The sequence below is a fragment of the Pristis pectinata genome, chromosome 10, assembly GCF_009764475.1.
Source record: "Pristis pectinata isolate sPriPec2 chromosome 10, sPriPec2.1.pri, whole genome shotgun sequence".
Lineage (NCBI taxonomy): Eukaryota > Metazoa > Chordata > Chondrichthyes > Rhinopristiformes > Pristidae > Pristis > Pristis pectinata.
The window spans coordinates 14183910-14210957 of NC_067414.1; the positions used below are offsets into that span (position 1 = coordinate 14183910).

Here is a 27048-nt window from a genome sequence, read left to right on the forward strand (position 1 = left end):
AAGCTCCCTCTGTTAAATTCAAAGCTGGGAAATCAGGAAGCATTTTTTCTTCATATAAAGGGCTCATAGAAATCTGGAATTCTTCTCCCCAAGAGGCTGTGGAATCAAGAACTATAGGTTCTTGCTAAGTAGGTTGTAGTACTGAGAGAAGCTGTAACCAGCAACAAATCAATCACAGCCATTATAAGTGTAGCTGATGATCCTTTTTGGCTATGCAGGTGGAAAGCTCCCCAAGTACTGAATGTGTGAGGTTAAAAAGGGGATCAGCTGGACAACTGAGTCCTCAAGAGTGTGACATGCAAAGTGAGGTGCTGTTCTGGGAGTTTTGCTTTGAGCTTCAGTGGGAATGGTTACAAGGCTGAATGCAGAGAGCCAGAGTGGGATAGAGAATTCATGTGACAGGTGGGCTTGGCATAGACCAGTTGGGCCGAAGGCCTGTTCCATGCTGTATGACTCTCTAGGTGACTGGAAGTTCAGGGTCATGCTTGTGAACTGAGTAGGGGGTATTCTAAAAGTAATCATCTGATCTGCAAGATTGGTTAGTTGAGGATAATAGTGCAGGAAGCGGGATGGACGCAGTCAGCTGCAAGTTCAATCTTTGGTTGAACAAAGAAGCAATTGGTATGGAGGCAGCATTTCCAGAACAGATACAATGGAGGTGGAAAACCTGGAATATCTAATAAGTACGTACAGGATGTAGGGTAGGAAGAGGAGCTGTGGGAGATCAAGGAAACGGAGATGAGGGAGCCAGGAGGGCATGGGTAAAGAGGGATGTATTGTGTGGAGGTGCTGGAAAGGTGGATATTGACAGCTAAACTAATGAAATTTTGAGACGGCAGCGTCAATGTAGCCATTAATATACCAGGAAAAGTGAGGGAGGAGTCATGAGGATGCCTGGAACTGAGAACATTCCACATACCTGCAAGGATTAGGGTTCCCGTAGCAACATCACAACACCTTTCATTTGGAGGAAATGAATGGAGCGAAAGGTGAATTTGTTTCAATCCAACAACTAGTTCCACCGAGTGGACGAGGGTCAAGGTGGATGGAAGAGGCGAAAAGGCCTGAGGCTGCACTGGCGGGAATGTGGATTTTAGGATGGGTTCGATGTCCAGGGTGAAACGTGAGCGGCTCACACCAGATATTCCCACAAAGGAATGTGATGGGACTGTAGCCCCCATTTAATGTCAAAGTCAGATAAGGCATAAAAAGCAAGAGCTTATAAGATGACCATGTACAGTATACAGAGTGAGTGATGTGGCCGAAGCACAGGGGTATGGAAACTGCAGAGAAAGGTGAAAAAGCAGGAAAGCAGAGGGGCATGAGCAGAAGGGCAACGGGAGAAGTTTCATCACCTTGTTGTTCCTTGAGGTTGAAGAGCTATCAAGTCCAGTTCCTCCCTCCCAGACTGTGAAGTGTCCAGATGGCGACTTTCACTTCTTGGCTGTGAATTTCCTCGCTCCTCTCCAAAGCTGCTGCTTCTTGGACCAGCACCCAGAGGTGAAGGCAACTTCAACGAGGAGCCAAAGATTCCAGTGAGCGATTCCTTTTAGCTATGGGACATTTGCACATCAGCTACACATGGGCTGGACAGAGTGAGATTTGGTCCAATTGGGAGAGATACGACATGACTGAAGACTAGGGTCTGATGCATGATGAGATATTTATTTAGTAGGTCACATGTACATTGAAACACACAGTGAAATATGTGTGTTTTGCATACTGAGAATGTGCTGGGGGCAGCCCGCAAGTGTCGCCACTCTTCTGGCGCCAACATCACATGCCCACAGCTCCTAACCTATAAGTCTTTGAAATGTGGGAGGAAACTGGAGCACCCCGGAGAAATCCACGCAGACACGGTGGGGGGGGGGGGTTGGTTACAAACAGCGGCAGGAATTAAACCCGGGTCGCTGGCACTGTAATAGCGTTACGCTAACTGCGATACTACCATGCATGGTTTAATACGCACACACTGACACTTGCTTACACTTACCACACATGTAGATAAAGACACATGTCCTTGGCATCACTCTCTTCCTCATCCCCTTCTTCCCTTGGTGACTGGCCCCGTTCACACCCCTCACTCTCATTGCCCTAATACCTGCCTTGGTTCCTGCTTGCTCTAACACATTCACCCTCTGGTGCCCCCTTCCCACAGCCTACTCCCTCCTTCATGAGGGAGCAGTGAGGGACCCTTACCCCAAATAACGACTCTGCAGTGGACTCTCACCCAAATAAACAAATGCTGCACACAGTTACAAGGAGTATCCCTCACTTTGAATCAAGAGTGGCTCTACAGTTGCACACCTGTGTGTGTGTGTGTGTGTGTGTGTGTGTGTGTGTGTGTGTGTGTGTAGGTGTGTAGCGTGTGTAGGGTAGGTGGCCCTCACCTTGTCTCTGGTACTGTCATTCCTGAATGTGGCCTGAACCAGTCTTGGTGGTTAATACTGGTCAAGGTGGCAAAGAACTACAACTCAATATTTTTAATAGTTTGTTGTACTTACAAATACTTCTCTGCTATTCCCGTTAACAGATTGTTCCCTATAACTTTAACCAATACAACTGCTCTTTAACTCTAGAAGTTTTTGAATATCACTCAGAGGAGTCTGTTCCCATGTTTATAAGTAATTGGTCTTGTCTGCAGTTCCACAATGAACCAAACAGTTGTAACCAAGGGCGAGCACTAGTACACTTCATTTCATTAGGTTTCAGAACAGCAAAGAGTTTCAGTCCTTCCACTTTTTATTTACAATGATCTGTGATTATTCCCAAGAATAATCACATTGCTCAGCATGAAGAATGGGTACGTAGCACTTGTGCCCTGATTACACAAGTTTATAGCAGATTTAACATTGATGTGGCATAGATTCTGTGCTGTATTTGTAAAATATATTGTGCAGAGTTAATGATGGGTCCAACAGATGCAATAAATTGCTGGGTCAACTTATTGCATCTGTTCAGCTTCCCACCACCTGTCACCTCCTCCACTCAAAGAATAACTGCTTCTTGCCACTTATCATGGTGATACTAGTTGGCATCAAATATGAGCAAAAATTTAATCACAAAAGAAAGGAGAAGGAAGTAAACATGATTTTAGAAATAATTAGCAAACTGTTTAACTCATCCTGGGCCAGCAAGTCATACATATACATCTGCCCCAAGGAAGCCATGGGGGTCAATGCAATTCAAGATTCAAGGATAGCAGCAAGTTTGGGGCCGTGTAGCTGGTTCAGCGTGGAGGGTAGTAGATTAATTAGTAAGGAATAATTAGCCCCAAAATTTAAAGTGTGTGTGTTAGGCACTTGCATTTTGCTGAACACCACTCGAAGTAATGCCTTGGTTTCTGAGCTTGAATATATTTGGGAGAATAAAAGCCAGCAAAGAATTCTCAAGTAAATTGATGGGCTTTTTTTTATTATTAAACATTTGTTACATAGAAATAACAATTAAAAAACTGTTCTATGTTTGTAGTGTGACAACTTTTAGTGTGGCACTTTGTAACAGATACATGCATCACAGCAGTTGGAGAAACAGAAGAAGAAACTTAATTAAAGGAATCTTTTTACCGGTTATAGTTGATCACAAAACTGATTTATTACACAGCTTAAAGTACAAATTCAGTAACAACTTATTAGGACTAGTGTGCTAGGAGATCTCAATAGCCAACGCATGTGTGCCTGAACAACCACATCAGCATAGTCACATCGCAATAATAATTGGCTTCTTTGCAAGTGGAACAACCCGTGCTGAAATCATCAATAAAATGCTCCGTGATAGGAAGTTATATTGCTGTGCATTACTGTACCTGATCAAAACCAAGATCTCATGCCTTTGTAACATTATACCAATGGAATACGTAGTGTTTTTATGATTTGATTTTGTCAGCAAAAAGTACACAGCAGCAATTTTGTTTCATTTATCATTTGGAAACCTACTTGTGCATAACAACTAAATCCAAAGTACAGGCAATTATAAAACCAACATTAAATGCAACTCAGATCAGCAGGAGCAAACTGAGGGAATAAGTTCAGGAACTTAAAAGTTACTGGAAATTCTTGTGCATAATGTGACAATGAATGAAAAAAATCTACAAAAATCACAGGCGGTGCATTTCCCTATATTTTTAAATGGGCACTTCCAATTGGTAAGACATCAGAAAGTTAGCCCTTGGGTTTTATCTCTGGGCTTTAAATTATTGATCAGGTAAAGCTCAGAGGTATGCTCTTCCTTCACCGTTCTTTCACTTCCCTTTCATTGAGAAGCTGGGTGGTTCAGCATGTGATATTACACACATGATGAAATCTCCAGATCATGCAGTTTGCTGATTTCTGATGGAAGTGTCTCGACTGCAGCAAGTGTGGGATGGGGAAGCTGCATTAACTGTAGGCTTTCCATCCATGATTGTATTAACTGCTTTTTACAATAAGCAGTTAGCACCCCATAACTTTTACTAGTTAGGTGAGGGAGCTAATGTGGCTTCCATTCTCGACTCAGAGCATCTCTGGCTTTCACCTACTAGAAGACTTAAAGATAAGGAATGGCTTTTATAGGAGATTGTTGAAGGTGATTTAACAGTGGTTGGGGGGGGGGGGTGGGAAAGGGGGTGTACATAAGGATGCGAGAAGTCCAAATCTAGGCACCATCAATATAATTAATCTAACAAGTAGTCCAGGAGAAACTCAAGTGATTGGACTGTGGAATGTAGAGGAGCCGAGGCCAACAGCTGGATAGATGCAAGGGGAAGCTGGTAAACGTGTGACGGAGAAAGAATGGAACGACATGCCAACAGGGCACGATGAAGTGGGGTGGAGCAAAGACACTAGCAAGGCCATGTGCAGTCAAATGGCCTGCTTCTGTGCTCTGAACTTGAACTGAGACCTAGAGCCATCTTGCCTTTCCTCAGGAGGTTTAATGGGAACATTCAGAAGCTTGAAGGGTTTTGACAGAGTGAATTAGTAGAAACTGTTTCCATGGAAGGAAGGTGCGTGACCAGAGAACATAGATTTAGGGGATGGGCAAAGGAACTAGAGGTGATGTGAGATTCTGTGCTTTGCCCTTCAGAAGGGGGGTAAGGCGTCCGAGTGGACTGCTCCAAACAAGAGGGGGTTGAGAGGAGGAGAAAGAGGGTAGATGCACATGCCTTCAATTTTTAAAGAGACTAAGATCCGTTTTGTTTTGACTATAATACTTGCACATCATCTGGATTGGAATGGGGAATATTTTATTCAACAATTTGAAGAGTCTGGAAATTTCTCAAGTTGAGTTGGCCCAGGTTTCTACAAATATCAGCCAACTGAATGTTATTTGCTTGCCTGATTTCACCACACCCAGCCTACTGGGTGTTATTTTCTTGCAAATTTCTGATCACGGCACAGAATGGGGTTGAAGCAGCCCGTGGTTGTAACAGAAGTACCAGATTGAGAATGGTGCAGCTGCAAGAGTCTGACTCCATGCAGCAATCAGAAATCTGGAGACTGCTGCTCCAATATACCTTTTCGAGAGGCACTCCAGCCTTCAGGCTCCAAGTCACTGTTCCCTCAGGCTTTTAGCCAGCAGTGCTCTGACCCAACTCCGGGTGCAGATTAGTGGAACCTGGCTCTATGGCAACAGATTTTACATCATGCAATGGGAAAAGGGACATGTAATCAGGGGAAAAATTCAAGGACAAAGGATAGTTCTAATTGGATATTCTTAGAGACAGTGGACACAAAGGGAATGAGACTAATTGGATGCTCCATGAGAATGCTGACAGACACATAATAGGCTGAATGGCCTCTTGTTTTTTTTTAATCTTTCTTATGATTCTGTGGCAAGCCCTCCACTGAACTGAAAGGCACAGCAATTCTATATCCAATTAATGTGAAGTATAAAGGCAACAAACTGTGCAAAATATCTCAGCAGCAACATGAAGGGAGCTACAGGTTGGTCCCTGGAGCCAATTTTCCTCAAAGCACACTCCCAGCTGGTTGTTCCAGTCACATGCTCAAGACTTTGGACCACTACACCAGCAAGGCAGCGTGTTAGTGAATGAGCACTGAGAAGAGTCAGCCTTTGGGAAACTAACAGGATATTGTGGGGAGTAAAATGAGGCAAATCAACATTTGGAGAAAGACTGTCTAAAAATGGCTCCAAATGGCCCGACTCCCCACCACCCACCTCTATTGGCGAGCAATGAACTCTCAATATTTATCTTAACTTCAGAGTTGCAGACCTCAAATAAACCATTAACTGAAGTAAATTGAACAGACAGACAATAAAAGGTTGATTTAACACAACCCAAATTTTCCATATATACATATATATTGAATACACAACAGCTTTGTTAAAAAAATTCAAGGAAAATCTTCTGCAGGGACTAACATCTCAGTGTTTACACTATTGTTAGAATAGACTATCTGTGCTGGGAAGTTCTACAAACTTGGAAGCCACATATTTTACATTTAACCATATGGAGGTAATCTCTTCTAGGAAACATGCAGGAAAATACAGGTGGGTTGGCAAAATGGAAGTTTGCACCATCAAAACATCAGGACTTCACAAGTAAGGCCCACCTTTCCCTCTCAGAGGGCGATCCACTTGCGGCAATTCTAGCTTCTCTGTTAAGAAGCACTGATGATATTCAAAATATAAACTTCTTATCAATCATTGGAGTCTTTAATGAACGGAACCAGAAACCCATACCTCAGGTTAAATAACTAGGAGTGTAACTTCTGCAGACAGAGGCAGTGATTATGTGAAATAGAACAGGGAAGAAGACCACCTTTAAATGACTGGTTTGTTCTCAAATCTTCAGTGGTACAAGGTGAAGATCTGATGGGCAATGTAACAGCCAGGAAAATCTACTAATCAAATGAATGCTCAAATAACCTATTATCTCCAGTACCTGAAATCTCACCAATAACTTTCACTTGCACCAGAACAAAGCCCTCAGGAGCAAAGAATTCCATTTGTTCTGGCCACACGTGAATATTGTTCCTCAACCCAGCAAGAAAAAAACATCTGCGATTGCTTCCCACACAACCCTACTGGGTAGATAACACAGCTGTTACAGGTCAGTAACCCTTCCTCTGGAATTTGAAGCTTTGAGCTGGAATGAATTTATGGTGAAGAAGGTTGCATGTCATCTGTGGGAAATTAGTGGGCCCGATAGGCATATGAACCTTGCCATTTTGGCTTCTCTCTGATTTGTGCGACCAAACAGCCCTGATACACATATCAGACTCAATTTTTAGGAACAAAAACAGAAGTTGCTGGTAACACTCAACAATTCAGGCAGTATCCGTTGTTCTGAGAAAGGGTCTTTGAGCAAAGTGTTTAATCTGTCTCTCTTCCCACAGATACTGCTTAACCAGTTGATTGTTTCCAGCAGTTTCTGGTTTTATTTTCGATTTCTAGCATCTGCAATTTTTGAGATCTTCTGATGTTGGGTATTGTCATTCTTGCAAATGGCTGTGTAATTAGTCAATGCTATGATTAGAGTGTTTAGTCCTCAAAATGACTGGTCAGAAGCACCACAGAGGAACAATGCAAGAAGTAGAATTAGTTTTATTTCTCTGATATCGTCCAGGGGGAGCAGGAGTGAAGCTGACTGTAATGAAGATACCTGATTTCCAGCAGCAGTTAGTGACAGAGTCAATAGCATGGAAACAGCCCCACTGAGTCTCCACTGACCACTCATTTACCCTAATCCTATACTAATCCCATTTTATGTTCTCTGCATTCAACCACTCACCCACACACTAGGGGCAATTTACAGCAGCCAATTAACTAACATTTCTTTGGGATGTGGGAGGAAATGAAAGCACCTGGAGGAAACCCACACGGTCACAGAGGTACCATGCAAACTCCACACAGATAGCACCCAAGGTCAGGATTGAACCCAGGTCACTGGAGCTGCGAGGCAGTGGTTCTACTAGCTGTGCCACTGTTCTGCCCCATGTTAAAGTCAAACTTGAGGAGGTGGCTGAGAAATAAACACCCATCTCTAATCTCCCAGACTGCTTTTGATTGCTCGAGATGACCACTGAGCAAATGGAGAATGATTTTCCCCCTTCTTTTAAGATATCTTATTAGTCACATGTACATCGAAACACACAGTGAAATACTCTTTTTGCGTAGTGTTCTGGGGGCAGCCCACAAGTCTCGCCACGCTTCTGGCACCAACATAGCATGCCCACAACTTCCTAACCCGTACGTCTTTGGAATATGGGAGGAACCCGGAGCACCCGGAGAGAAAACCCATGCAGACACGAGGAGAATGTACAAACTCCTTATAGACAGTGGCTGGATTTGAACCCGAGTCGCTGGTGCTGTAAAGCGTTCCGCTGATTTCTCTCACCTGTCAGGAAGGAGGATTGCGTATGGTTGTGGAGATCTATATCATGGGCTTGCCGTTCCAGCTGGCCTCTCTCCTGTCTGCTTTTTCTTCACATTCCAATTTAGGCTAAGTGCACAGAAAATGTTCAGGTAGTGCTCAGATTCACAAACCTCACCTTCAAGTGTCATCCATTCACCGCAGTAAGACAACCCCAAGAAAATCAACAACAGCAGATGCTAGAAATCTGAAATAAAAACGGAAAATGCTGGAAGTACTTGGAAGGTCAGGAAACATCCATGGAGAGAGAAACAGTGTTAACGTTTCAGGTTGAACACCCTTTCCACAGATGTTGCCTGACCTGTTAAGTGTTTCCAATATTTTGTTTTTTTTAAATAATATAATCCCACTAAGAAGCCTGCAATGACAAGTAATAGAAAAACAATAATCATTCAGTCATGAACATGAGATTCCTGGCTAGACAGAGTGGTAGGATTATTGTAGTGTTTTCAGCAAGCATAGCAACTTCAGATAAAGCCACCTGCTACAGGTCATTTAGGGACCCAGTATGGGATTTCTTATGCTCTTGTGAGGACAATGAAAGGCAAAGGCGATAATTGCAGTACTGACTTGGCACTCGTGCAAACTCTTGCTCTGTGTAAGGAGGCCCTTTCAGGAAATGATGCTGATGTTGCATGCACACAACCAACACACATGATTACATATTCAATAGAAAAAAAATGTCTTATGCAGACAATCAGCAAATTTAAGAATACAAACATTTGAATATCAAAAGGCAATACTCTTTTTTATATACAAATTATCCAAACAATCAACTCAAAACATCTGAATATGAAAAAAAAATCTACTAGTAGCAAAATATCCTTCTCCAGGCTGCAGTCAACACTGAAATATTGCACAATTCATCAGAATTAGTTCCGACAATTAACAACCACAAATGTAAAGCACAAATGGCAATGTTTACGTTATATCTGTTCAAATGACAATAGATTTTCATAATTCATTGCAATGTTTTTCTTTGAAAAGGTAAATTCCCTAAAGGACAGCATTGTCAGCTGGACTGGTGATTCTCGATCCGGTGTCTGGACTACCCTTTCTTTTGAATGTGGCTCTTGCCAACCAATCACATTACTCTCATTGCTACTCTCCCGTTAGACAGAACTGTCGGTCTGGCTGAAGTCACAAGTCGAGCGCACTGATTTCAGAATGTAGCAGGTGACCAACTTGCAAACAAATCTACAAACTTGGAGCAACCCACACAAAGCTGCAGCAATCAGACAAACCAATGATTGTCCATTCCGTTCACAGACGGATAATGCTGTCTTAAACCAACACACCCTCTCTAAACAAATTCCAATCCATTAAGTGATTTGCTTTCTGAAAGCCTCCACACGAGCAGAGCTGTCGGTTAGCCAAGTACTGCATTGTCTGTAATTATTACCTACCACTGATGCTTCAGAATATCTAAATTAAAAACCCTCTTACTGATCGGAACAGTTGTACACACGGTGAACTTCGACTCTGCAGTGCAAGGGAATAGCTACAGTCTCCCGCAGCGGCCCATGAGACTTCTGTTCTTCTTGGTTCTTTGCTTGTTCGGCCGAAGGCTGATAACCTCGCCACCATTTATCGTGCTTGTGTTCTGGCCAGAGTGACTGCCACCAGCCGTGTTAAATACTCCTGGAGGAAAAGAAGGAATTTTAATGATTGAACATGATACACCTTGTGCACAGTTACCAGTCATTGGTGCTTTAAATTAGTGCAATTCAAAGGAAGAGTTAAGATTTACACAATGTTTAGGCATAGCACTGCGGAAACACGTCCCTCAACCTGTTCGCAAACTGTACATGGGGTCTTTCATAAAAGTAGTAACTACTTCATTTTTTCCCTCCAAAACTTGCACCAACTTCATCAAAGGAATTAATTATTTCCCAACTCCCAAGTGAAACCGGAGTTTCCCCAAATATTAATTGCTCTCACTGACTGCCCAGCTCCAATCCCATGCCTCCCCCAGACCCCTCAAGGTTTGGCAATCAGTGCAACATTCCTCCCTATCACAGCACACAGACTCCGCTAGCATCCCCTTTTGTCTCCCTGATGATTTGCCAAGCCATATGAAGTTGCCTGTTGCCTCTCTCCCTACCCTGGCACAGCAGCAAGCCACCAGAGGGTTTCTGCAGTAGCACATTCAACAAGTGTGATGGGGCCCGGGGTGTGGTGGTGGGGGGAGAAGGGAGAAGAGAAGAGAAATCAATAGTGGCAGCTTATAGTTTCCAGCTTCGAAACACAATCTTCCACCAAACCACTTTATAAATCATGCCAGCTTTGCTACCATAATGGTCCCTTTTAGCCACAGCCCGAATATCATTCATGGCTTAGTGTGTAGCAACCTTCAGGTGAGGTAGAAGTCTTGAGTACAACAATCTAAGCCAGTGGTGCAGTGTAATACTGAAGGAACGCTGCACTATGCATCGGATGATGCGTTGACCTCGGGGCCCATCTAGTCTGCCACGATTAGCATAAAAGATCCAGTTTAATTTTTATATTGATCTAAAATCTAATACAAATTAAACCAATTAGAAGAGAGCTACAGCAGAGTTACATCATTGAGCACATTTTGGCCTCTGCTCAAAACTGTTCATCGCTGTGAACAAAAAAAAATTCTGCATAGCTCCTGGGTATCAGTTATAAACCATCTTTTGCCCAAGGGAGAATGAAAGGAGACTGATCCACATACAATGCATAATACTTGTTATTACATAATATTGTCAGGAGACCCAAAAACTGGGGTTGTTCTCCAAGAGGCATAGAAGCTGGCAAAGACAGTGGTTTGATAGTGATTTTCAAATCAGGAAAGGTTTTGATGCAGCAAAAAAAGGAAACTGAATTCAGTGGCAAGATTGCGAGTAACCAGAGAGCATAGATTTAAGATGATTAGCACAGGACATGGCTTGCTGCTGCAATCTGGAAAGCAAAGCCCGAATGGGTGGATGAAGCAGATCCAAGTTTCCAGAGGGAACTGGATATACTATCCCAGAGAAAAAGGAGAAATTTGCAGTTATTGTGAAACATCGGGGAAGGGGTCAAAATGGATAACTCAACCACGTCTGATAGACAAAACAGTTTCATCTTGCATGTTATAATTATATTATCTCACATTGATCAGCAGGAAAGATGCAAGTAACCAGAGGGGCAGCCAAGTAAAAAGACATTACCACCTCTTGCTTAATTTAAGGCAAGAGCAGAAATAGGAAGAAAGGGCTTTGTGGCACAATTTGATATCGAACGAAGCTTGTTCTCTGCCCTGAGGAATAATAGAAACAGATAATGTGCAGAAGGAAGGGGTATACCAGCTACAGATTGTAACGGTTTGTTGATGCACATCTTCCTCCCTCCTCAGTGTTTCCTAATTCCACTCATTTCATGGCGTACAAGACCATAAGTAGTAGGAACAGGAGTGGGCCATTCAGCCCCTTCAGCCTTTTCTGCCACAATCACAGCTTATTTGACATTCCTCCACTTTCCTGCCCTTTCCCCATCATCCTTGATTCCCTCACAGATTACAAAACTATTTATCCAGCTCAGCCTTCAAAATACTCAAAGGCTCTGCCCCCACATACCTCTGTGGCAAGGAGTTCCAGAAACTCACCATCTACTTAGAGAAGAAAGTCTTTCTCATCTCAGTCTCTTATTCTGAGTCCACACCCTCCCTTGAGGGGAAAGATTTCTGCATTTACCCCATCTTGTAGGGAGCCATTTAGTTTCTGTTAAACTGGAATGCAGGTTGACAGAAGGAGTGGGGCAGCCAGTGCCTCAAGCATCTCCCACCATTCATTTAGATTATGGTTTATCTGTATCTGATCTCCAGCAACTTGGTTTGATTCTATGATCTTTACTATCCACTCCTAATAAAAATCTTTCACTCAGTTCAGACACCTTTTCAATGATCTCTGGTTGGAGTATTTAGCTGTGGAGGGAAGATGATTGGTATTTCTTGAAGTGAACCACTCAGATGTGGAAGTGAACAACCAGAGCATTAAGCTGCAGTTTGGATTGCAGCAGGGTGACAGAGTTTATGGGCAACTGGAGGAATGAAAGTCTCAAAAGCAAAGGAAAGACAGCTGTTAAGCTTGTCAACAAAAGTAATCAAGTATAAGAGAATTGAGAGAGAAGAATCTATGGGATATTTCCTGGCCTGGAGTGTTGTGAGCAGTTGCTCACAAGAGACTATATAGGACCCTAAAAAAAATAGCTAGAGTAGAAATACATCTTATATTTGAAGTGCAGGTTTTCTCTAACCTTTGCATCACCTAGTTTCACATAAGTGCTGTTTTAACAATGGAAGTCTTTGAAAGTTCAGATGAATATGACACTTGAGGTTGTCAGAAGTATTTAAGTGACAACTCTGAGGTATTTTTATATGCCCTAAAGCTGTTTTAGGAGCAGCAGCTGAAAATGAGGCACAAGGTACCTATGCGATTGCTTGTTGTGTGCACTTGTTCTTCTTCAGTGGTTTGCTGTTTAAGTCGCTGAAGGTACTTCTCGGCCAGGTACTTGAAAACTGTGGAGACAGAGTAACTTAAGCTTGGAGCTTACCACAATTATATGTATATATTCTAATGTCATTATCGAGTACAATGCACATTATTTGGGTGAGATCATTTTGCTTAAAGTCCCTTTGCCCAGAGAAATGGATTGCTTTTCTACAAAATGTGTTAAAAATGTCACCAGTTTCAATAAATGAGCTTAAACAAAGAAACTGCAATAGCATTCCAAAAGATGCACAATACACTCAATGATGCAAAATTCATATTTTATCATTTTATCCTACCAATGCACAGCTTTGTCAAAGCAGTCAGTCAAAGAGCTAACAAAGACACAAAAATTTCTGGGGAAAGGCTGAAGGGAGAAGGAGACAACTCACCTTCATTGACATTCAAATCCTCCTTCACAGAAGCCCGATAAAATCTTAGCTTCAACCTTTTAGCGAGAGCCTCTGCTTCTTCACTACATTTCAAATCACAAGTAAAACACATGTTAGCACACATCGTTTTGAAGATAAGCTTGAGTATTTTATCATTCTGACATTATTGTGAATTAGATTACACTGATTCTGTAAACAGTTTGCATGTACAGAACTTGTACTCCCTCTGCATCATTTATTGCCTCTCCATTGGTGAGGATTTTGACAACAAAAAACAACACAAGACAAATATACACAAAAGCAAGTGGAAATCTAGAACACTCACACTCTTCCCCCACAACCCCCCCCCCCATACCCCCCAAAAAAAAATACATTGAGGCTGTGAGTCGATTGCAAATATGAAAACTGTAAATAGTACATGTTGCAGCCTTGGTATGCTGGTTATGGATGGAATGAATGTTTAGGGTGATGGATGTTTACCGTCTACAAAATGCAGTGTAATTACTCACCCAGGATACAGCTACAGAATCTCTCACCCCTGTACTGTCTACCATTGAGAAAAATGAGACAACAGAGACACCACTACCTACAAGTTCCACTCCAAGTCACATTTCAATTTAACATGGAAATATATCGCTGATCATTTATCTTTGGTGGGTCTAAATTCTGGAATCTCCCACCCAGCTGAAGGAATGCTCACTGCTACTTTCTCATGGTTGGTCAGTGACAAATAATAAATGCTAGCCTTGTCATTGGGCTCCTAGTGAAGGAGAATAATGGAATGCCATTCAATTGGGCTGCCTTGTGCTGGCTTGTTTCCAATTTCTTGGGCATTATTTGTGCTGAATATATCCAGATAAATGGGAAGCTTGTGCCCTGTAAATGATGGAAATGCTCTGGGAGTCAGGACTGGAATTACCATGGCTATTTAGACAGCAGAGGGGGTCAGACTCTTTCTTGAAGACATTCATGGCCAAGCACTTGGTTGCATGAGTATTACTAGCCACAAGATTTGTGGCTGAATCTTGTCTTGGTCCTGCTGGAGCCAGGCATGGGCAGTCTCGTTTCCTGAAGAGGACCAAATGAAATTGAACACTGTAATCCTCTGGAAGCATCCTTGCTTCTGACAAATGGAATGAAAGTCATTGACAAAGCTGCCACATGTGGCATGGCCAAGGACAATGCTCCAAGGAATTCCCACAGCAATGTCCTGCAGCTGAGATATTGATCTCCAGCATCCATAAACATTTTATTTTATGTGAGGTACAACTTTACGCAGTGGAAAGTTTCCCCCCTCAATTTTGATTTTCTGCAGTTCTTGAAAATCAGGCTTCACAATGCCACATCAATGTTAAGGAAACTTATTTGCCTATGGATTCAGCACTTTTGTTCACGCTTGGATGAAAGGTTTAAATAGGTCTGGAGTTGAGTGCTCCTGTCAAACCTAAACCAAGGATTTTAAGATCAGAGTAGAAGTAGGTCTTATTGCTCCTGGATCACACTGGTCAATGGGTGACTTCCACCATTTTGCTTATGATTGATAGCAGACTGATTTGATGGTAATTAGCTGGATTGGATTTGCCCTGCCTTTTGAAACACACCAGGGCAATTTTCCACATGATCACTGTTGCAGGCATAATGTAATAGCTTGACTTGGAGTTGGAGACTCCTTTCCCATTAAAAGTAAGCTTTTGGTCTGCAAACATTCCTCTCCACCAATTTAAATTCTTCCTTCCTATTCACTCCCTAGTTAATGCTGCATTTGTCTTGGTTACTTTGGTATTGAGCTATCAATACCTCAGGAATTTTGTCATCACTCCTTCCTGATTGTTAGATTTCAATTTTAGTCATTCATTTGTAAGATTTAACAAGCTTTATATGGCTCATGTGGGAAGTAGTTTAAATAAAAGTTCCAGAGCCATTTAAATATAGTTGAAGTCTTTGACAGAAGCAACCTGTCAACATGCCTTCAGGGTGTTCTAGGATCTGGCACCTGAGGCTTAGTCACCAATGGCTGTGTAGTTTGTCTTTTGGGATGGTTGAGGAATCCAGACTCCAAGTTGTTCAATCCCATGGATCTGCAAAGATGCAGCCATGGGAACAGTGTGGGAGGCGAGTTGAGGCAGCTGGCTGGGTCAAGCACAATCAGATCCAATACTTTCCTAGTGCCTAGGAATTCTCTGGGTCTACCTGTAAACTGCTATTGTGTGCTGTTGCCTGTTATATTGCATTCTTCCAGTCATTTTTTGTGTTTCTTTCTTCCACTTCCACATACTAATGACCTCAGATTTCAGTTGAAGAACTCAAACTCTGGCTGGCTATTCACTTTACCACTGAGGCCAGGCTTTTGACTGCCTTGGCCCTAAGATTTGGAATTTTATCTTTGAACCGCTCCAATACTTCACCCCCACTTTCAGAAGGTCCTTTAACTCACTTCATTGAGAAATTTTATGGTCACTCGTCTTAAAATTCCTTTTGTGTGAGTCAAGAGTCATATAGCACAGAAACAGGACCTTGGGCCCACCATGTGCATGCATACTAATTCTGGCAATCTATAATACTAATCTATAATAACTCTGGCAAACCATCATCCGAGAAGGAACAGCAACTTTTGAAGCCAACAGATGTGCAGAATTAGAAGAAAAAAAGAAAATGGAAAGGGAGGCAGCAACAACCAAAGCCCGATCTGCCATCTGGAACTACCTGCCCTGAATGCGGAAGAACTTTAGAGCCAAGGTTGGACTCATAAGCCACTTGAGGGCCCATAAATAGATCAACGGAATGAAGACCATCATCCTCGACCTCAAGGGATAGCCACCACGACAACGACTAATCCCATTTACTAGCACTTGGTCCAAACCCTTCTATGCCTTGGCAATTCAAGTACATGCTGCAATATTACTTAAATGTTGAATACCTGCCTCCATCACCCTCTGTGGCAGTGCATTCCAGATTACAACCACCCTCCAGGTGAATAAAAAAATCCTCAGATCCCCTCTAATCCTCCTGCTCCTCACCTGTTTTAGACATCTGTGTTGAGGTTTACTTGATAACATTCCCATGAAGCACATTGGGATGTTTTACTATATTAAAGGCAATTTATAAATGCAAATTGACATATATTTCAACTGTGTGAAATTGAACAATTTACAATGCAAGTCAACTTCAGTCAAATAAAAATGTTATCTACATACTTTTTAAGTACAGTTTCATCCAGGAGGTCTATTTTGTTCTGTACCAGAACGGTAGGGATATCCCCAACTTCAGCCTCAACTTTCTCCTTCCAACTTGAGATAGCCTCAAAAGACTCTCTATCAGTGGTGGAGAACACCAGCACACATGCCTGAGCACCTGTGATCAATTATCAAAGCAATCGAATTAAAAATGGAATTGATCTCATTTTTGGCGAGCATTATGAATAGAAAACCGGCGTTTTGAATTCTATTCCACTGCAATTATTCTACAATATGGTTTCGAACAATATTATGTTGCATTACCAGAACAATCACCACCTTGGATCATATATGAACATCTCCAAAAATAGAAACTTTTTATATAGCATAATATCCTATGGCATTTCCCAGCATTATCTTTCAATACTGAAAAACACAATGATGTTGGAGGAACTCAGCAGGCCAGGCAGCATCCGTGGAGAAAAGCAGATGGTCAATGTTTCGGCTCAGGACCCTTCTTCAGGACTGAAGATAGGAAAAGGGGAAGCCCAATATATAGGAGGGAAAAGCAGAGCAGTGATAGATGGACAAAAGAGGGGAGGTGGGGTGGGCACAGGGTGATGATAGATAGATGCAGGTAAGTGATAATGGTAGGCAGGTGCAAGGGAGGAGGGGAGAGCAGATCCACTGGGGGATGGGTCAAAGGTAAGAAGAGAGGAAAAAAAAAGGCTAGGAAAGGGAAGAAGAGAAGAAGCATGGTGGGTGGGGGCTTTGTGGAGAAGGTGGTGGGGATTACCTAATGTGGGAGAATTCAATATTCATGTTGTTAGGCTGCAAGGTTCCAAGATAGAAAATGAGGTGCTGTTCCTCCAGTTTGCGCTTGGAATTCTCCTGGCAGTGGAGGAGGCCGAGGACTGTCGTATCAATGTTAGTGTGGGAGGGGGAGTTGAAGTGACTGGCAATGGGGAGATGCAGGTCGCGGTTACAGACAGAGCGCAGGTGTTCTGTGAAATGATCACCGAGTTTGCGTTTGGTCTCACCAATGTAGAGGATGCCACACTCGGATCACAGAGGGGGGGCAGTGAGAGAGGGACTCACGAAGCTCTTGAAGAGAGGAAGAAAGCTTCTTCAAAGTGGGCATCCTTGAAGACACTTTGCAGTGGAGCAGTAATACTAGAGAAACAAAGCACTGCAGATGCTGGAATCTAGATGAAAAACAATGCCAGCCTCATCGTGTTTTTCATCTAGATTCTAGCATCTGGAGTCCTTTGTTTCTCTATCTTTTGATACTGACTCACATAAGCAAATAAAGGAACAGATGAGCAAGAACTTTGTCAAGGAGGTAATGTTTGAGCCGTATCTTACAAGAGGAAATGCAGATAGAGAGGCAGTGCAGGGAGCAAATCCCAGAGCACAGGGCTTTTGAGTGTAAAGCAAGACTACCAACCTTGAAGCCGTTAAATTCCAGGTTGATCACAAGGTGAGAATTGGAGGAGTGCAGATTCCTTGGTGGGTTATTGTACAATGAGAAACGAGAAAGAAATAACATGACTGGCTATGCATAAAAGATTTATGTAGTGCCAGTCAAAACCTCAGATTGCCCAAAGTGCTCTGAAGGCCCCCACCTGGTTCCACCTACCCATCACCCTTCCCCATCCAGTTCCACCTATTACTTACCAGCCTCTATCCCACCTTTGATCACACTGCTACAGTATATACTGGCAATCTTTCCTCTTCCCTCTCAGTCCTAATGCAGGGTATTGACCCCAAATGTGAACCAACACCTTTTGCCTCCACAGACGCTGATTGACCTGCTTTGATCTTACAGCATTTTGTTTTTGTACAAAATTGGAAATTCTGTTTCAGACATATGAGAGAGAGGGATGGTGGTTACATGACAACAGTTTGTAATGGGATTAATCTTCCCAATGAAAACTGTGTGGAAACTTCTGCTCGTCTAGCACTGGATGTCAATCTGATGATCTAGATTGAACGAAGGGGTCAAGAGAGGTGGTGGTGATGGAGATCTGACTGTTGTCAATGTACTTGTGGAAACTGACACAATATTCTCAGATGATGCAGTGTGGCAGCATGTTGAAAGGGGAAGTGGGGTGGCAAAGATAGATCTTTGAGATCGACCAGAGGTAAAGGAACAAGTGTGGAAAGAGGAGATTCTATTGATCATTTAGAGCCTACTGCTGTATAGAAAAGGATGGAACCAGTGAGTGCTGTCCCACACAGCTGGACAAAGGTGGAATAGCATAGACGAGACTGTAAATGATTTGGAAAATATAAGGAGGGATAGATTAGCTTCACTGCAATCATCTGGGACTTTATGTGACTTTAAGAGCAGCTTCAGCAATCACAGCTAGGTAAAAATCTAACTGAAGGAATTTAAGCAAATTCTGCAACAGGTGGCCTCAAGTTTGGGAGGATATGGACTTGGGACAGAAAAGAGAGGTAGGAGATGGGGTGATGGTTTGCAAGTACAGACTGTGCAAGAGTTGATTTTTGAAGAGAGTAGTTATGACAGTAGAATTGGAAAAAAGTGTTTTTTCTGAAGATAGACAATGTGGTAACAATGGAGGGAAGTTAGGTGGTGAGCAGTTCAGCAGAAATAGGGTTGAGAGAACAGGAGGATGTTCCCATAGATAAAATAAGCTCAGTATGGGCATAAAGGCTATTGGAGAGAAATTAAAGAAAGACGCAGATATAGTGCCAGGGATGGGTGCAACTTTTGTGCTTTGGTTCAGTGCATTAGGTGAAGGAAGGGAAGGTGTAAGCAGAGCCAAACAGCTGGTCACAATTTTTGTGATGAAGTCCAAGAACTCCTGCACTCATGGGGAGGGGGTAGTGGCAATGATAGAAGAGAGAGGGAAGGAAGACAATGATCTGCAGCAGTGGGTTATCTTTGCATTCCAGGATAATCCTGGAACAGTCAGCAGTTCTGGCAGACAAGAACAGGGCCTGACTGTGCTTTGTGTGATCCAGTCACATCTGGCAGTAAATGGCTAAAACAGCTGTCCAGCATAATTGTTCAAGTCTGCGTCCCTTGGACTTAAGGAAGCGTAGATCAAAACGCCATCAAGGAAGCTGCTAGGGTGACAGAGAGCAAGCGAGACAGAGTACTTGATTTAATAGGGACTAGATTAAAGATGGAGGTGAGGGATTTGCCACTCATTAATGTGGGGGATGTTCACTGCACAAATTATAGAAACACCAATACTTTTATTGCAGCTCTTGCTCTGCCACAATTTTCCAGGGTTGCAAGTTTTCTGATGCGCAATTTACAAACTCACATTAGTAATGGAGTTGCACAACATTTCATACAGGACCAGGAAAAATACCTCATTCTACTGGTGCAAGGACTCAAGTCTGTCTATATCAACTAAGTGATAATCATTTTAACAGCAGGAATGAGATAGGGAGAAAGAGAGGATTTAAGCATAAATTTGTTGAAAGTAGTAGTCTTCAGAGACTGATGTTAAACTTTAAACAGCTACTTTTACAGCTTTGGCTCATACTACCGAATCCACGGATTTTGTTATGCAGGTGGATCAACACTCAAGCATTAATAGAAGAATACGTTGTTGCCAGCTATGACAATATACTATAGTCACCTTTAAATGAGCACTTAAAAAAAAAGTCCTCTTAAGTTTAGATCCAGTCAAAAACATATTCACAAAATATTCATGATTACACAGGAAGGGCAGGACTGGCAGCTTAATGTTCCGGGGTTCCATTGTTTCAGACGTGATAGAGGGGGAGGGATGAAAGAGGGAGGAGTGGCATTACTAGCCAGGGAAAATATCACAGCTGTGCATAGACAGGACAGCCCGGAGGGCTCGTCTACTGAGGCCATATGGGTGGAGCTGAGGAATAGGAAAGGTGTGGCCACACTAATAGGGTTGTATTATAGACCGCCCAACAGTCAGAGAGAATTGGAGGAACAAATCTGTAGTGAGATAGCAGGCCAATGTAAGAAACGGAAAGTTGTAATAGTAGGGGATTTTAACTTTCCACACATTGACTGGGACTCCCACACTGTAAAAGGGCTGGATGGCTTGGAATTTGTCAAATGTGTTCAGGAAAGTTTTCTAAATCAATATATAGAGGTACCAACGAGAGAGAATGCAATACTTGATCTCCTATTAGGGAACCAGACAGGTCAGGTGACAGAAGTATGTGTGGGTGAGCATTTTGGGTCCAGTGACCATAATGTCATTAGTTTCAAGTTAATTATGGATAAGGACAGGTCTGGTCCTCCGGTTGAGGTTCTAAATCGGAGAAAGGCCAATTTTGTGGAAATGAGAGAGGATCTAGGAAGAGTGGATTGGGATGAGTTATTTTCTGGCAAGGATGTGCTCAGTAAGTGGAAGGCCTTCAAAGGCAAAATTTTGAGAGTGCAGAGTTTGCATGTTTCTGCCAGGATTAAAGGCAAAGTTAACAAGCATAGGGAACCCTGGTTTTCAAGGGATATTGGCGATCTGGTTAAGGAAAAGAGAGAGGTGTATAGCAGGTATAGGCAATTAGGAACAAATGAGGTACTTGAAGAGTATAGAAAAAGTAAGAAAATACTAAAAAACGGAAATCAGGAAGGCAAAAAGATGACATGAAGTTGCTTTGGCAGATAATGCGAAGGTAAACCCAAAGGGTTTCTACAAGTATATGAAGAGTAAAAGGATAGTAAGGGACAAAATTGGTCCCCTAGAAGATCAGAGTGGTCGTCTATGTGTGGAACCTCGGGAGATGGGGGAGATCTTAAACAGTTTTTTTGCATCAGTATTTACTCAGGAAACTGGCAGCGTGGATATGGAAGGAAGGGAAACAGGCAATAGTGTCACGGAACACAGAGATTAAAGAGGAGGCGGCGCTTGCTGCTTTACAGCGAATAAAAGTAGATAAATCTCCCGGGCCTGATAAGATATTTCCTCGGACATTAAGAGAGACTAGTGTAGAAATTGCAGGGGCCCTGGCAGATATATTTAAAATGTCCTTAGCCACAGGTGCGGTGCCAGAGGACTGGAGGGTAGCTTATGTAGTTCCGTTGTTTAAAAAAGATCTAAAAGTAAACCAGGTAATCACAGGCCAGTGAGCCTGACATCAGTAGTGGGTAAATTATTAGAAGGTGTTCTGAGAGATCGGATATACAAGTATTTGGATAGCCAAGGGCTGATTAGGGATAGTCAGCATGGCTTTGTGCATGGTAGATCGTGTTTAACGAATCTTGTAGAGTTTTTCGAGGAGGTTACCAAGAAAGTAGATGAAGGAAAGGCTGTGGATGTTGTCTACGTGGACTTTAGTAAGGCCTTTGACAAGGTCCCACATGGGAGGTTGGTTCAGAAGGTTCAGACACTTGAAATTTTTTTTTGTTTAGCTTAGTTTGGTTTGATATATTGTTTATAATTTTTCTTATTGTTTTGGGGATTTTTTTTTCTTTCTTTTATATTTATATAATAAATCTTTTTCTTTCCTTTCTTTTATATTATATTCATTCACTAAGAGATCGTTGGATCTACAGATTTTTTTTTATACTTTATTGTTCTTTATGATTATCCATGCCATGATTGTTCTCCTGATCTTTGTATTACATGTACAAACATTGATCTTGTATATTAATCTGTATTAATTTGAAAACTAACAAAAAGATTGAAAAAGAAAGAAGGTTCAGACACTAGGTATCCATGGAAAGGTTGTAAACTGGATTCGAAATTGACTGTGTGGGAGAAGACAGAAAGTGGTAGTGGATGATTGCTTCTCAAACTGAAGGCCTGTGACTAGTGGTGTGCCTCAGGGATCTGTGCTTGGGCCATTGTTGTTTGTTGATTATATCAATGATCTAGATGATAATGTGGTAAACTGGATCAGCAAGTTTGCTGATGATCCTAAGATTGGAGGCGTGGTGGACAGCGAGGAAGGCTTTCAAAGCTTGCAGAGGGATCTGAACCAACTGGAATAATAGGCCAGAAAATGGCAGATGGAATTTAATGCAGACAAGTGAGGTGTTGTATTTTGGAAGGACAAATCAAGGTAGGACATACACAGTAAGTGGTGGAGCACTAAGGAGTGCAGAGGAACAAAGGGATCTGGGAGTTCAGGTACATAATTCCCTGAAAGCGGCATCACAGGTAGACAGAGGTGTAAAGAAGGCATTTGGCATCCTGGCATTCTTAAATCAAAGTATTGAGTATAGGAGTTGGGATGTTATGGTGAGGTTGTATAAGTCATTGGTGAGGCCAAATTTGGAGTATTGTGTGCAGTTCTGGTCACCTAACTATAGGAAGGATATCAGTAAGATTGCAAGAGTGCAGAGAAGATTTACTAGAATGTTGCCGGGTCTTCAGGAGTTGAGTTACAGGGAAAGACTGAACAGGTTAGGACTCTATTCCGTGGAGCACAGAAGAATGAGGGGAGATTTGATAGAGGTTTACAAAAATTATGAGGGGTATAGACAGAGTTAATGCAAGTAGGCTCTTTCCACCTAGATTAGTAGAGATAAGTACGAGAGGACATGGCTTTAGGGTGAAAGGGGAAAAGTTTAGGGGGAACATTAGGGGGAACTTCTTCACTCAAAGAGTGGTGGGAGTGTGGAACAGGCTGCCATCTGATGTAGTGAATGCGGGCTCACTCTTGAGTTTTAAGAATAAATTGGATAGATACATGGACAAGAGAGGTCTGGAGGGTTATGGACTGGGTGCAGGTAAATGGGACTAGCGGAATACCATTTCGGCACAGACTAGAAGGGCCGAATGGCCTGTTTTCTGTGTTGTAGTGTTCTATGGTTCTATGGATTCTATAAACATGGTTGACTATTTAAATCAAATAACACACCAATCAAGAACAGTAATTCGTATCCACTTACAAAGAATCCTATTAAGACTGACTGGACTCACCTCTATAGTAGGCTTTTGTGATAGCATCAAATTCCTCTTGGCCTGCTGTATCCCATAACATTAATCTGACATCCTCATCATTAACTCTGAAAGATAAATGCAACACTTCAGATCTAATCATGTATTTTCAAAACCTAAAATTAGATGGTAACTGTTGTCCATTTGAACATTTATCAGAGCCTTTATTTAGTTTAACCGTGCTTAATTACAGATAGTGCTGTATGATCTCAAGAACACAGCTGTTTGGCACCAATGAGAATAGCCTTTACATCATATGCTCAGACTGCTATTTCATGATTGCTTTCTATGGCTTACTTCAATTTGTTGGCCTTATCCATTTTAATGGTGTTATCACCCAAAGATACCTCAACACAATTACTCTTTAACCCAGAGGATGACTGAACGTAAACTCCTGGGAGATGTGCATGAGCAATCCAAATGAACTCCCCTTCAACTGTCCCTCTTGCAAACCATCGAGAGATCCTCCACCCCACGCTGTGACTTGCTGAAACAGAAGTAGCACTCAACACCATTACATGAACATTTTACTGCTTGTCAGCTTGGTTGAGATAGGGCCATTAATCAGAAGGTTGTGGGTATAAACATCTCATCTATTCTGAAGTTGTGCTAAGGAACAATTTGACTTTTTCTTAAAAAAAAGGGACAATGGTACTGCTCAAAGGAGTCCTTCAGATGCCCAGGGAAGCAGTCTTTCCTAAGCCTACAACCCCCCAAAAAAACAAGTATTTGATGTGGGGTCTTACAGTTCATGAATTGTTGTCATGTTTTCTATGAGTAAAAACATAAAACTAATTCATTTAATGGATTTCGATTCATAGACATTCGCATCTGTAATGTTTTTTTCCTGTTGGGACATGGCTCTGTGTAAACTGGGATGGAACCAGTGCCTTTGTGGATTGGATAAGTAGAAAGAGCTATAAATCAGTTAAAAGGGTGTGAAATGGGGACGTGGATCAAGTGAGGGAAAGGCTATAAAATTAAAAAAGGATAAGGCTACAATGCAGATTGATAGTTACAGTCATGATAAGCAGAGTGTCATAGGAAAGACATCAGTAAACAGTCAATTCAAGGAAAAATGGTAGAAAACTAAAATTAAAGGTGATGTATCTCATAAATATGCACAAGTATCTCACAAAGTATGCATAATGGATGAACTAACGGCACAAATAACGACAAATGGGTTACTGCAGTAAACACATGACTCCCCCCACCACTGCTGAACCGCGCTGCAGTTATTCACCCAAGTTTCTCCAACACTACCTTGCAAACCTGTGACCTCCATTCCAAATACAAGGGAGGCAGATGCATGGGAACATCAGAACCCACAGGTTTCCCTCCAAGTTACACACCATCCTAACTAGGAAACACATTGCTGTCCCTTCATCATCACTGGGTCCAAATCCTAGAACTCCCTACCCAACAGTGCTGTAGCTGTAACTGCATCAGAAGGACTGCATTTCTAGAAGGTGGCTCAACATTAGCTTCTCGATGGCAGTTATGGATGGTCAATCATTGCTGACCCAGCCAGCAAGGTTCACATTCTGTAAATGAATTAAGACCAATATCTGTTGCAGAGAAACAGCAGCATGGCAACCAAGGTTGGGAGTCAAATGCTCCAAGGTACCTGACTGTTAGAAATCATAGACACAATAAAAGCATGCAGGTTTTTCTGATAGCAAAGGATGACACAAAGGCGCAAGTGAGGTACAATTTTGACCTTGAAGAACAGAGCATTAATACAGGAGCAGGTAAGTGACAACAAATGACAAAAAAAAGTGAGGTTAAACTCTTTGGCAGGAAAATTAGAAAAACAGGTTAAATCAAACAATGAGAACCTAGTAAATGTGGGTGGACAGGCAGATCTGGTTATGCTGAAAGTTGCAGCAAACAATTAGGAAGGTAAACAGTCGTTGATTTTTATTGCAATAGCGTCAGAGTTATACAGCACAGAAACAGACCCTTTGGCCCACTGTGGTTGTAAAACAAAAGTAAATAAGTTTTGGTGCAATTGGCAAGACCCAATTTGCAGGACTGTATGGAGCTTTAGTCTCTGTACCTAAAGGATGTACTTGCATTGGACCCCTGCACTGAAGATTCACTAGATTGACTTCTGCGAAGAATGGATTGTCTTCTGTGGAGACAGTAATTTGCGACGAGGCTCACTGGAATTCGGAAGAATGAGGGACGATATCACCAAGAGAGATTGGCAAGGTGGTTTGTTTTTCTGGAACTATGATGTGGAGTTTTGGGATATAGCATCTGTTGTTTAGGATTGAGATAAGAATTTTCTTCACACAGTTGCTTATAATTTTTTTGTAATTCTTCATCACAGAGGACTGTGAGCATTCTGTCATTGGGTAAATTCAGCTCTACATTAAAGGAACAAAGAACATGGGGAAACAGGCAGAAAAGTGGAGCCAGGATACAAGATCAACCATGATCGATGAATAATGGAGCTGATTCTAATTGTTATGGTTATGTGAGTGCTAACAGGCAGATATTGTTTCAGTTTTATTCCTCCTTAACTCCAAGATCTCTCTCAGGCCAGGAGCTGAATACAAGTTAGTACCCCTGTCATAACAAATTGTATAATCTCAAACTCACCATTATCCTCTATTACTGTGTTTCAATGCACACCAAACACCCTTGCAGACTGGGAAGTCAGAATGATAGAGTTCATTAGGAATAATCCAGCAGTCATTAGGAACAGAGCAGAAATTTGCTGAAATAACTGTACTCTTACAAGTAGCAGAAAGTGGAAACTTTCACTCTTTTGAATCCAAATTTAAAATCAGTGTAAAAGGAAAATTAAAATTTACTAAGATATAAGACTCAACTTCAAGAACCCACTAAAATATTTTTTTTTTACCTTTTTAATATTTCTCCCTGGTTCTTGGAAGAATTTTATCTCCTTCCAAATGCCCATCTCCTAAAAACAAAATTACCCCTTCTTTCCTGAGCAATTTTCTCCCCATTGCTACCACCTCCTTGCTTTCTAAGGAGTCACTCTCCTGTACTTGAAGTAAATCTGGACCAGTAAGCATTGTCTGATTACTTATCTACACAGAAACCATAGCCAACCTAGATCTTGCTTTCCATGAGGCAGTTGTTCATCTGCTGCAGGGGTGTCCAGAGACTTGTCCTGGCTACCTTTCCCTTCCTTACTTTAAAGATGTCTAGGCCAGCTAATTACTGCTGAATGCTTGTGAGAAACTTTAAAGTAGTTGGCAAAAGATCCAGAGCGGAAGATGTGATCAGCTGTTTTTGAACTCTGATTTGTTATTGTCAGGAATGCACAGCATGAAAGAATGCATAATAAATGTAAAAAGAACTGGATAAATGATGAAGGGGGAAATGCAGAACCTTAGGGGAGAAAGAGCGGAACTAACTGGCAAGACAGAAAATATACCTTGAGCTGAAAGCTTCCTTTGAACTTTATAATGCTTTTATTTGAAAAATTTCTATTGCTTCTCTGGTGCTCCTTGCAATTCATTTATTGCATACCAGGCTCAGGAATTTGGGGTTTAGAATAATCAGTCATTGTGGAGTAAGATAGCCCAATCAATGGTGATGAATATGATGTAAGACGTAAAGGCATGCTCTACATTAAACTGGGCATGCCTCATGGCATTTTAGAAAGGAGGGAAAAAGTGAATGAAAATTGATGAAAGTAATGGATGATGAGTCATGGTGCACGATACT

General features: G+C 41.9%; 1 protein-coding gene across 6 annotated transcripts in view; it reads right to left on the bottom strand.

The window, feature by feature from the left end:
* Positions 1 to 8073: 8073 nt before the first annotated feature.
* rab23 (RAB23, member RAS oncogene family) overlaps positions 8074 to 27048 on the bottom strand; it is a 32247-nt gene continuing 13272 nt past the window's right edge. For all 6 annotated transcript variants that reach the window (XM_052025129.1, XM_052025130.1, XM_052025132.1 and 3 more), the window contains exons 3-7: positions 23326 to 23411; positions 16454 to 16610; positions 13260 to 13342; positions 12807 to 12896; positions 8074 to 10015 (exon numbers count right to left, since the gene is read on the bottom strand). In XM_052025129.1, coding sequence (XP_051881089.1) covers positions 9876 to 10015; positions 12807 to 12896; positions 13260 to 13342; positions 16454 to 16610; positions 23326 to 23411 — 556 coding nt within the window. In that variant the 3' untranslated portion in view covers positions 8074 to 9875. The remainder of the gene's footprint in view (positions 10016 to 12806; positions 12897 to 13259; positions 13343 to 16453; positions 16611 to 23325; positions 23412 to 27048) is intronic.